At 45.6% G+C, this 12,919-nt stretch overlaps 1 protein-coding gene across 18 annotated transcripts in view; it reads right to left on the bottom strand.

Moving 5' to 3' along the window:
- MSI2 (musashi RNA binding protein 2) overlaps positions 1–12,919 on the bottom strand; it is an 819,550-nt gene that overhangs the window by 355,903 nt on the left and 450,728 nt on the right. For all 18 annotated transcript variants that reach the window (XM_067472006.1, XM_060757066.2, XM_060757071.2 and 15 more), the window contains exon 7: positions 8,290–8,338. In XM_067472006.1, coding sequence (XP_067328107.1) covers positions 8,290–8,338 — 49 coding nt within the window. The remainder of the gene's footprint in view (positions 1–8,289; positions 8,339–12,919) is intronic.

The following is a 12,919-nucleotide window of genomic DNA, read 5'->3' on the forward strand; positions in this document are numbered from 1 at the left end:
CCACCAGCATCCCACAACATTAGTTTTGGATGGTTCTGTGAAGTTTCTTCGTGGTCTCACAATATATTCCGTACCCATTTTGTCTCATGCTGTCTTGACATGACCTCCTCTGCATAAACCAAAACGATTTTGCAATGAATCAAAGCGGTGTTCATGCCCTTCACATTTAGGTAGCGTATTATAGTGTGAACTTCATACTTGGAAGGAAACGGAATGAGGACGCTCATCTCTAACCTTCATCAACGCCAGTCTCTGAGCTACTGACAACTGGCACTGCTCGTTCGCTTCTGCTGGCTTCCCACTACACAGCAGTGATACCAACTTCCCTCGTGGATTATCAAGAGAGCTACTCTCTTGATAATCCTCGTACAGTGCAAACTTTGCACTTGGAGGGATACGGAATGGGGACATTTATTTCTAACCTTCATCACAACGCCAGTCTCTGAGCTACTAACAACTGGCACTGCTCGTTCGCTTCTGCTGGCTTCCCACTACACGGCAGTGATACCAACTTCCCTCGTGAAAATTCCCCGCAAGAGCTACGTGCCTTGTAACCTTACTCTCTGGATAACCTTCGTACAGTGCAAACTTTGCACTTGGAGGGATACGGAATGGGGACATTTATTTCTAACCTTCATCACAACGCCAATCTATGAGCTACTGACAAGTGGCACAGCTTGTTTTCTTCACTGGCTTACCGCTACACTGCAGTGATACCAAATTCCCTCGTGAAAGTTCCCCGCAAGAGCTACGTGCCTTGTAACCTTACTCTCCGGATAACCCTCGTACAGTGCAAACTGTACGAATGAGGTTGCTTATCTCTAACCTTCATCATAACGCCAGTCTATGAGCTACTGACAACTGGCACTGCTCGTTCGCTTCTGCTGGCTTCCCACTAAATGTGATACCAACTTCCCTTGTGAAAATTCTCTGCGAGAGCTACATACCTTATAACCTTACTCTCCGGATAACCCTCATACAGTGCAAACTTTGCACTTGGAGGGATACAGAATGAGGATGTTCATCTCTAACCTTCACCACAACACCCATCAATGGGCTACTGACGACTGGCACTGCTGAACTGCTTGTTTGCTTCTGCTGGCTTCCTGCTACACCTCAGTGATACCAACTTCCCCTGAGAAAATTCCCCGCGAGAGCTACGTGCTTTGTAACCTTACTTTCCAGATAACCCTCAAAATAACTCTTTCAGAAACACCACTACTATAATATTTGCACCCAGTTTTCTCCCAGTATCATAAAAGGCAAGAAAACACAGCTGAGATTGAGGTGGGATTCTCCATAATTTCAGCACCCATTCTGACCTCTCCAGGTTGTGCTTTAAACACCCCCTTCCCCATAAATTTCCATTGCATGTGCTGACCCAGAACCTGCCTTTCTATGCCATCTGCTTCCTGACCTTGTCCATTCTCTGACGATCAAAAGCACCTCACAATCGGTAATGATCAGTGCGTGACAATATCTTTTGTCCTGCTCCTAATTTGCAGTGTACTCAATAATCCTTATCTCGGGACGTCCTTGTGGAAAACACACACAGGGTATTTAAATGTTGGTGTCTCCAATGCCATTGACATTCCTCATCTCCACCCATCCCATCCTTGTTTAATTGTTGTTTGGAAGCACTTTCTCAACACAATTGAGAACAATACAACACTGATTATTACTTGCTACTGATACAAGTTAATTTTGAAACTTTGGGAAATATATCAATTACGCCATGTGCCTTCTTTTCTACCACAATCTAATCCTGTTAGTATCTCCTTTGTTAAGGTGGCCAACTGATGTGTTGGATTGAACCTGTTTCTTCTCTTTTCCTTTAGAATCACAGAATCAAAGAGTTGGAAGAGACCTCATGGGCCATCCAGTCCAACCCCCTTCCAAGAAACAGGAATATTGCATTCAAATCACCCCTGACAAATGGCCATCCAGCCTCTGTTTAAAAGCCTCCAAAGAAGGAGCCTCCATCACACTCCGGGGCAGAGAGTTCCACTGCTGAACGGCTTTCACACTCAGGAAGTTCTTCCTCATGTTCAGATGGAATCTCCTTTCTTGTAGTTTGAAGCCATTGTTTCGTGTCCTAGTCACCAGGGCAGCAGAAAACAAGCTTGCTCCCTCCTCCCTGTTGGCACCTTTTGCAGTTTGGTCATTTAATTGTTCAGGGTATATGGTTTGTGCAGTTCTGCTTTTTTGGTATTGTTGTTGTTGTTGTTGTTGTTGTTGTTGTTGACTATGACTCAAGAGATTTCCCCACACAACAGATGTGTCTATGTGGCCAAAAAATCTGAAAGGGATGAACTGCTTCTCCAGAAAGCAAAACAGATGTGACACTCAGGTTACACTGCAATTGGATCACTGGGAGGCCTCATGTGAAATTGATGCTTTCCCAGGCAGGTAATTGACCTCCATGGGCTCTGGCTGACCTGTGATGTGTATTACAAAGCCAGCCAGAGACAAGGCCACTGGGACCAGGATGTACGCTACATTCCAGGTTAGCCCAGGACCATGTCACTCAATTATCTGACCCTTTGGGAATAGTTTTAGCTGTCTATGTTTGCTCTTGCACGAATATTGGTTGCAACGCATGTGAGCTGGACCTGTGCCATGAACATTCATTGTGAAGACATCCCAGATTGTGAAATGGCGAATAACAACATTCCTCCAAAGAGATTTTAACCTCTCTCGTATACAGCTTTGACCACACAGTGGCATTATTACTATGGCTGAATCCCAGGGATGCTTCACTAGGTTTGTGCACGGATTCGGAGTGGTTGCTTACCTTCGGCCAATCCGGCTTGTTTAGCTTGGTTGGATGACCGTAACGGCAAGGGTCCAGCTGTCACATTTTGTCGTCCGTTGCAGGACCATGTGGCAGCCGATCACGGCTCCTCTTCTCTTGTTTGGTGTCTTACGCAAGCTGCTGAAACCCAGGCTCCCTTGAAGGGAATAAAGGAAAGCGTCCCAGGAATGGAAAGGGGAGCCTCGTATGTTCCCCATTTCCACCAGCGGGCTGGATTTAGCCATATTTTTCAGATGCGTACCGAAACCCACTTGTTTTCGGGAGACAGGTGACAACGGATATGGGGGTCTACCAGAAACCGGCCAGCAGAAACGGATCGAGGTTCAGCCAAAATGCACAAGTCTATGCCATACAGCAGTCTATGTGTTACCAAACCACAGGATTTATGTAGGGCAGTGTTCCAGGGTTCCAGGACATATGCGCTGGGACTGTGGGGAGTCAGCTGCATTAAGGTCATGAGTTTGAAAGGTCATGAGTTCGAAGCCTGCCCGAGTCAGAGTGAGCTTTTGACCAATTTGTGTAGCTTGTTGTCGACCTTTGCAGCCCAAAAAACACTTGCATCTGTCAAGTGGGAAATTAAGGTACCACTTATGTGGGGAGGCTAATTTAACTAATTTACGAGGCCATAAAAATCTCCAGCAAGCATATAAAGAATGAGGAAGTACTTCATCAGTGTCACAAATGAACGTTGAAGCCACAGCTCCCCTGGTGGCCAGAATACCCTCATGAAAAAGCTGGATTGTTAAATAGCCTCTGTATGTCTGTCTATATATGTTGTGTATCTATGGCATTGAATGTTTGCCATGCATATGTACATTGCAATCCGCCCTGAGTCCCCTGCGCGGTGAGAAGGGCGGAATATAAATACTGTAAATAAATAAATTTCAGCCGAAGATTTTCCATGTCTTACTAGCCTTTACTGTCACATAGTTTAATTTGCTCCTCTCCATTTCTAAGCCGAAGAGCCAGCATTGTCCGTAGACACCTCCAAGGTCATGTGGCCGGCATGACTGCATGGAGCGCCGTTACCTTCCTATTGATCTACTCACATTTTCATGTTTTCAAACTGCTAGGTTGGCAGAAGCTAGGGCTGACAGCAGAAGCTCACACAGCTCCCCGGAATCGAACCTGCCACCTTTCGATCAACAAGCTCAGCAGCTCAGTGCTTTAACCCACTGCGCCACAGGTACAAATACTTTTGTTTTATGAGTGTGTGCAACCTCTTACGAGAGAGAATTCACACCATTCGCAAAGAACTCGCAAACACAGACAAGGTACTGCTGCACCTCCATATCAACATCAGCGAGAAGGACCGCACTACCTCTGAGGATGCTTGCCATAGATGCAGGCGAAACGTCAGGAGAAAATGCCTCTAGAACATGGCCATATAGCCCAAAAAACCTACAACAACCCTGTTATTCCGGCCATGAAAGCCTTCGACAATACATGTCAACCAATTTCTCAACCAATAAAGGCATTCAGGGGCTGGAGAGGGGCTCACAGAAGTCTACCTCACAATTCCCTACCAACCAGAGTCCTCAAAAGCAGGCTGTGGCTTGCCCAGAGCTCAGCTGCCAGGGAGTCCGGCACAGAGTTAGCAACTGCCTTGTAATATCTCCCAAACCCTTAGCGATCTTTGCCAGAGGGTGAAACCTGCAGCTTCAACAAGAGGAAAGGAGAAGAGAGGTGGGAAGAGATGGAAACGGGCTCTGCTCACACTTCGGCACAGCTACAGGTGAGAAAAAGTGCCAAAAAGAAGTTACTGTAGTCTGCCTCAGGGGCCTTAATTAATCCTTTTGGAGAGGAAAATCTACTCCCTTAACAAGAAAAATCAAGCCCTAGAATTTGACACCAAAGCGCCTTCGCTATTTCCAGTCTGAAGCATGTCACCTTTTGCGCTTCCTGCAGAGAACGGCACACGGCACGCGGAGACCACACAGGGGCTGTGGGGCTGCTTCCCTGTTGAACAGCTTCTCATTAGGCCTCAGCAAGCTGTCAGGCTTTCCGATTGAGAAGAAAAATAAAAAGCCCAAACTTTGCATGGCGTCCAGGGTGAGAAATGTTACACGTAGCCACAGGTGGGGACAGGGGATTGTGGAGACTGTTCAAGGTATTGATAGGGAGAATGAAGTGGTCAGACATCCTTCATCGGGGCTGGCAGGAACCTTAGGAAGAACTTCCTGACTGTGAGAGCTGTTCAGCAGTGGAACTCTCTGCCCCAGAGTGTGGTGGAGGCTCCTTCTTTGGAGGCTTTGAAACAGAGGCTGGATGGCCAACTTTCAGGGACACATTTCAACATCCCACAGTACATCAAGATGCCTTTGGATGTCAATATAAACCAGGTCTTTGTCATGTCCACCCTTCTAGACTAATCTGAGACTAATCTGATCTCTTTTTTCGATAGAGTTACAAGCTGGATAGATGCAGGGACTGCCGTGGATGTGGCGTACCTGGATTTCAGTAAGGACTTCGACAAGGTCCCCCATGACCTTCTGGCAAGGAAACTAGTCCAATGTGGGCAAGGCAAAACTACGGTGGGGTGGATCTGGAATTGGTTAAATGGACGAACCCAGAGGGTGCTTCTCACCAATGCTTCCTCTTCATCTTGGAAAGAAGTGACGAGTGGAGTGCCGCAGGGTTCTGTCCTGGGCCCGGTCCTGTTCAACATCTTTATAAATGACTTAGATGAAGGGCTGGAAGGCATGATCATCAAGTTTGCAGACGACACCAAATTGGGAGGGATAGCCAATACTCCAGAGGACAGGAGCAGGATTCAAAACGATCTTGACAGATTAGAGAGATGGGCCAAAACTAACAAAATGAAGTTCAACAGTGACAAATGGAAGATACTCCACTTTGGCAGGAAAAACAAAATGCAAAGATACAGAATGGGGGACAAGGCCTGGCTCGAGATCTTGGAGTCCTTGTGGACAAAAGTTAAACATGAGCCAACAATGTGATGCGGTGGCAAAAAAAGCCAATAGGATTTTGGCCTGCATCAATAGGAGTTTAGTCTCTTGATTCAGGGAAGTCATGCTACCCCTCTATTCTGCCTTGGTTAGACCACACCTGGAATACTTGTCCAATTCTGGGCACCACATTTGAAGAGAGATATTGACAAGCTGGAATGTGTCCCAAATGATCAGGGGTCTGGAGAACAAGCCCTGTGATGAGCAGCTTAAAGAGCTGGGCATGTTTAACCTGAGGAAGAGAAGACTGAGAGGAGACATGATAACCATGTATAAATACGTGAGAGGAAGTCATAAGAGGGAGGAGGGAGCAAGCTTGTTTTCTGCTGCCCTGGAGACTAGGACACAATGGAGCAATGGCTTCAAACTACAAAAAAGGAGATTCCATCAGAACATTAGGAAGAACTTCCTGACTGTGAGAGCCATTCAGCAGTGGAACTCTCTGCTCCAGAGTGTGGTGGAGGCTCCTTCTTTGGAGGCTTTGAAACAGAGGCTGGATGGCCAACTTTCGGGGACACATTCCAACATCCCAAAGTACATCAAGATGCCTTTAGATGTCAATATAAACCAAGTCCTTGTCATGTCCACCCTTCCACTGCAATATGAACCCTTCATTATCCTAACTACTCCCAATTTTGTCTGAAATCAACTTAGAGATCTAGAAACAACTTCTTTGGCTACTACACTAGAAACTCACTGCATGGATCTACGTAGAAGCAGGGCTGCATCCTTTAGGTATAGCAGAATCATGAGAAGAAGCAAGACAGAGGGTTGCAATGAGTTTTCTGGGCTGTCTGGCCATGTTTCAGAAGCATTCTCTCCTGACGTTTCACCCACATCTCTGGCAGGCATTCTAAGGATTATTTCTGCGTTTGATTTATTAAAATATTCCCATCAAAACCGAAGTAACGAAGGTGGATGCATTACTTTCCATTCAATGTATAGCAGAATCATGAGAAGAAACAAGACAGAGGGTTGCAATGTGTGTTCTGGGCTGTCTGGCCATGTTTCAGAAGCATTCTCTCCTGACGTTTCACCCACATCTCTGGCAGGCATTCTAAGGATTATTTCTGCATTTGATTTATTAAAATATTCCAATCAAAACCCAGGTAACGAAGGTGGATGCATTACTTTTCATTCAACCCTTGTACTATGTGGAACTACTGACTCTCTAGATGTTTTATTTATTTATTTATTTTTATTTACTTTATTTGTATACCGCTGTTCTCAGCACTTAGGCGACTCACAGCAGTTAACAACAGAACAGCAAAAAATCGATACTACAATAACACGGTATAAAAACAGTTAACATTTATACAATTAACAACAATAGCCATTCACTAACGTCTCATCACTAAAATATGATCCAGATCCGTCATCCATTGTTCCATTCCTATGCTCATTACACTCATTGCACTGACTATTCGAACGCCTGCTCACACAACCAGGTCTTCACTTTTTTGCAGAATACTATTAATGATGGAGCTAGTCTAATATCCATGGGAAGGGCATTCCACAGCCGAGGGGCCACCACTGAGAAGGCCCTATCTCTCGTCCCTGCCAGCCGTGCCTGTGAGGCAGGCGGAATCGAGAGCTGGGTCTCCCCGGAAGATCTCAAAGTCCTGGTGGGTTCATAGGCAGAGATGCGGTTGGATAGGTATCTTGGGCCGGAACCATTTAGGTCAACGCCAGCACTTTGAATTGAGCCCGGTAGCAAATCGGTAGCCAGTGGAGTTGGCACAACAGGGGGGTTGTATGCTCTGTTTTGGATGCCAATTGCCTGAATCTTCAGCAGTAGAGCCAACAAGCATTTGTGGAGATTCTTGCCCGACACCACGGTTTCCCACCCCTACCACAGACAAAACCAAAGAAGAATAAGTCTTTTTCCCCCATCTTGAAAATTGAAATGAGATCAGCCACCTCCATGTCCAACACCTTAGAGCTATCTTAAAACCTTCATTCAGAATGTGGGGATTTTTGTTTATGTTTTTGCAAGAACTACTTGCATGCTTACAAGGAGACGTATATACTACATCAACTCAATTTATATCATCGCCTCTCACCTTTGCTGCTGGTGAGAGGGTCAAACGTGTTAAGAGATGAGCGGATGGTTGAATATCACAACTTTCAGAAAAATCTTCATCACTGTAAGCAAGTCAAAGAGGAGATTGCCCAACCCGCACAAGTGTTTCCTTGCTTTTCTGCATTCACCCAAATGCCAGCATGAAAAAGCAACGACTGGAACAGGAAAACAACAACTTCAGCATCTCTGAATGGCAAACATCAAGTATCGTCACCATGAGACACTGGCCAGTGACAGAAAGATTTACAGCTAGATCAAAGGTTTCTTTATTTGGGAAAATAAACAATGCGTTTTGGCATCTGACTGTTGATATCCTTTGAAGCAGAAAGTCATCCATTATCTGAAATACGCATGGCTCAGTAAATCACAGAACATAAATGCAAAGTCGAAAAGTGACCCGGGGGGTCGTTTTCTCTCCTTACCTCTATGTCTGTTGGTGGTCTTGTCAAACATAAGCATAGCATCCTCTACCTGAAAGAGAGAAGAAAGAAAAAGTCCCGCTTAGGAATTGTGGAGCTAGTTGCAAGATGAGGCTGGAGCAGTTGAGCGATACGAGCAGTGAGAAATGCAACCTAGACCCATAACTTGTGTAGCACGAGGGAGCGACATATCAGTATGGATTTCAAACAAAAAATAGATTTCAAGGCATTTATGAATTATTAAAGGTAAAGGTAGTCCCCTGACATTAAGTCCAGTCATGTCTGACTCTGGGGTGTGGTGCTCATCTCCATTTCTAAGCCGAAGAGCCAGCGTTGTCCGTAGACACCTCCAAGGTCATGTGGCCGGCATGACTGCATGGAGCGCATTTACCTTACCTATTGATCTACTCACATTTGCATGTTTTCGAACTGATAGGTTGGCAGAAGCTAGGGCTGACAGCGGAAGCTCACGGCGCTCCCCAGAATCGAACCTGCGACCTTTCAGTCAACAAGCTCAGCAGCTCAGTGCTTTAACCCACTGCGCCACCGGGGGCTCCTATGAATTATTATTTATTATTTATTTCAGATATTTGTACCCCGCTCTTCTCAACCCCCGGGGGGGGGGGGGGGGTAATAATAATAATAATAATAATAATAATAATAATAATAATAATCTTTATTTGTACCCCGCTACCATCTTCCCAAGGGACTCGGTGCAGCTTACATGAGGCCAAGCCCAAAGTACATCAAACGAAACACCAATAAACACAACATCAATAAACAATCAATAAAATACAAATCATACAAATCACATAAACAAAAAACAATCAATAGTGATATAAACAATTTTTAAAATGGCCGGGCCAAATGTAATAGATTAAAATTGAAAATATGCTGACGTGAACAAGGTAAAATATAACTAGGATAAGATTTTTCGGAGATAGATGAGGGATGGTCTTTGGCGACCCCTCTGACACCCCCTCGCGACCCCCCAAGAGTACCGACCCTCAGGTTGAGAAACGTTGATCTACAGAGATACTCGCAGAAACACCTCAGCAAACAAGAGCCCAAAAGCGGCAGGCTAAAACCTGGAACCTCAATCAGTGGTTGAGACTGGATGAGAAACTCCCTCCTGTGCACAGAGAGGACTGGACAACTAGGAAGATACTCAGGGCAGATTCCAGACGGCAACAATTTGCTGCCTCCAATGTACACATAATAAAATCTATATAAATAAAAATGTAATGTTCGTTTGAGAGATTAACATAACTCAAAAACCACTGGACGAATTGACACCAAATTTGGACACAAGACATCTAACAACCCAATGTATGTCCTCAAAAAATTGATTTTGTCATTTGGGAGTTGTAGTTGCTGTGATTTATAGTACACCGTCAATCAAAGAGCATTGTGAACTCCACCAATGATTGAATTAAACCAATCTTAAGACACAGAATTCTCATGACCAACAGAAAACACTAGAAGGGTTTGGTGGGCATCGTCCTTGACTTTGGGAGTTGTAGTTCACCTATATCCAGAGAGCACTTTGGACTCAAACAATGACGGATCTGGACCAAACTTGGAACAAATACTCCATATGCCGAAATATAAACACAGATAGAGTTTGGGGGAAATAGACCTTGACATTTGGGAGTTGTAGTTTCTGGGATTTATAGTTCACCTACAATCAAAGAGCATTCTGACCCCCACCAACGACAGAATTGGGGCAAACTTCCCACACAGAACCATCATACTTAAGGCCATCCAGTCCAACTGGGATTTTGGCCTGCATCAATAGGAGCATAGTGTCTAGATCTAGGGAAGTAATGCTACCCCTCTATTCCGCTTTGGTTAGACCACACCTGGTCCCAAATCGAAGTTTTCAATTTTTTCCTAAAGGAAAGGAGGGATGTCACTGATCTAATTTCCCCGGGGAGTGAATTCCACAGGTGAGGGGCCACCACTGAGAAGGCCCTGCTCCTCGTCCCCGCCAATCTCACTTGTGATAGAGGCGGGGTCGAGAGCAGGGCCTCCCCAGAAGATCTTAGACTCCGAGGTGGGACGTAGAGGGAGATCCATTCGGACAGATACACTGGGCCGGAACCGTATAGGGTTTTGTAGGTCAAAACCAGCACTTTGAATTGTGCTCGGAATTGGATCAGCAGCCAGTGGAGCATTAAAGCTTGTCAATATCTGGATATAATGTTTGCCACTTAAAGAGTCATTGTTTCACAAGAGTCAGAGAAACAAAAGAATCAGGTGGGTGCAAAATTAGACTATACAACCCAAAGCATTATTTTGATAGGGCTTTCAGCTGGTTGGGGTTGTTGCTAAGGAGATAGCAAACAAAATGTGCTACTGTTGCCCAGACCGCAACTGTTTTGGGTAAGGGTCAAACAACAGTTGCTTGACCATTTGTTCAGAAGTAGTGTTTGTTCAGAAGGTCCCCCATTACCTTCTGGCAAACAAACTAGTCCAATGTGGGCTAGGCAAAAGTACGGTGAGGTGGATCTGGAATTGGTTAAGTGGACGAACCCAGAGAGTGCTCACTAATGCTTCCTCTTCAGCCTGGAAAGAAGTGACGAGTGGAGTGCCGCAGGGATCCGTCCTGGGCCCGGTCCTGTTCAACATCTTTATTAATGACTTAGATGAAGGGCTAGAAGGCAGGATCATCAAGTTTGCAGACGACACCAAATTGGGAGGGATAGCCAATAGTCCAGAGAACAGGAGCAGGATTCAAAACAATCTTGACAGATTAGAGAGATGGGCCAAAACTAACAAAATGAAGTTCAACAGTGACAAATGCAAGATACTCCACTTTGGCAGGAAAAACAAAATGCTACAGAATGGGGGAAAATGCTTGGCTCGAGAGTAGTACGTGTGAAAAAGATCTTGGAGTCCTCGTGGACAACAAGTTAAACATGAGCCAACAATGTGATGTGGGGGCAAAAAAAGCCAATGGGATTTTGGCCTACATCAATAGGAGCCTAGTGTCTAGATCTAAGAAAGTAATGCTACCTCTCTATTCCGCTTTGGTTAGACCACACCTGGAATATTGTGTCCAATTCTGGGCACCACAATTCAAGAGAGATATTGACAAGCTGGAATGTGTCCAGAGGAGAGCGACTAAAATGATCAAAGGTCTGGAGAACAAGCCCTATGAGGAGCGGCTTAAGGAGCTGGGCATGTTTAGCCTGAAGAAGAGAAGGCCGAGAGGAGACATGATAGCCATGTATAAATATGTGAGAGGAAGCCACAGGGAGGAAGGAGCAAGCTTGTTTTCTGCTTCCTTGGAGACTAGGATGCGGAACAATGGCTTCAAACTACAAGAGAGGAGATTCCATCTCAACACGAGGAAGAACTTCCTGACTGTGAGAACCGTTCAGCAGTGGAACTCTCTGCCCCGGAGTGTGGTGGAGGCTCCTTCTTTGGAAGCTTTTAAACAGAGGCTGGATGGCCATCTGTCAGGGGTGATTTGAATGCAATATTCCTGCTTCTGGGCAGGGGGTTGGACTGGATGGCCCATGAGGTCTCTTCCAACTCTTTGATTCTATGATTCTATGATTCTATGATAGGGGTTTCAGCTGGTTGGGGTTGTTGCTAAGGAGATAGCAAGCAAAATGTGCTACTGTTGCCCAGACCGCAACTGTTTTGGGTAGGGGTCAAACAACAGTTGTTTGACCATTTGTTCATAGGTAGTGTCTCTGCTGCAGCTGATGCCCATATGGTGACATCCAGACCTCTCATCTGGACACCAGCTTTGGAGAGGCCAGCGGAGAAGGCTTTCCGCTCCCATCTGCTCCACTAGGAGGGGATGCTGAACTGTCCAAGCCTGATTCCGGCAGCGGATCATGCCCTGGCAGCTGGGCAGAGGTTCCTCTTGCCTGGGAGATGGTACAGCAGAGAAACACATAGCTATGAGAAAAACCAAACCAAGATAAAATGGATACAATTCTTCCTGCCTTGAGGGAGCTCTCAGAAGCAAAGAAACAGACAAAGAACCATGAGGAAACCCAATCCCCGATAAAACGGATACAACACCCGAGGAGTGCCCTAAACAAAAGCCTCGTTGTCCGAAAGGCCTCTCCTGAAAATGAGCCCACTTCCCCTCATCCCCTTCCCAAACATGGGGGGGGGGGGAAGTAACCGGAGTCCCACCCACTGGGAAGCCAAAAGAGACCCAGGTTGAAAATGTGAGGCCATGACCTTCCTTCAGCAAAGCCACTGAACCGAAAGAGGTCCCCACAGGGTGTCCCACGGAGAAAACGGTTCAGCCACAAAGAGATTCAAAAGGCCCTTTGGAAAAGGAAGGCGGTGGAGGAAGGAGAGGGGGAGAAGTTACATTTGCATGGATTCTGGCATTTCCACTCCAAACTGACCAAATGTATCCAAGTGTGACAAAAAGAGGACTTTCAAAGGTTTCACCTATTTATCTGCATGATTTAGCACACCTTTACTTGATCGCTGCAGCCACACCGAGATTTGAGGCTAATCTTCAAGAGCAGTGTTTCTCCATCGTCCTAATGCCGTGACCCCTTAATACAGTTGTGACCCCCAACTGTAACATTATTTTCATTGCTACTTCATACTTTGATTTTGCTACTGTTATGAATCGTCATGTAAATAACTGATA

This window comes from Anolis sagrei, chromosome 11, assembly GCF_037176765.1.
Source record: "Anolis sagrei isolate rAnoSag1 chromosome 11, rAnoSag1.mat, whole genome shotgun sequence".
NCBI lineage: Eukaryota > Metazoa > Chordata > Lepidosauria > Squamata > Dactyloidae > Anolis > Anolis sagrei.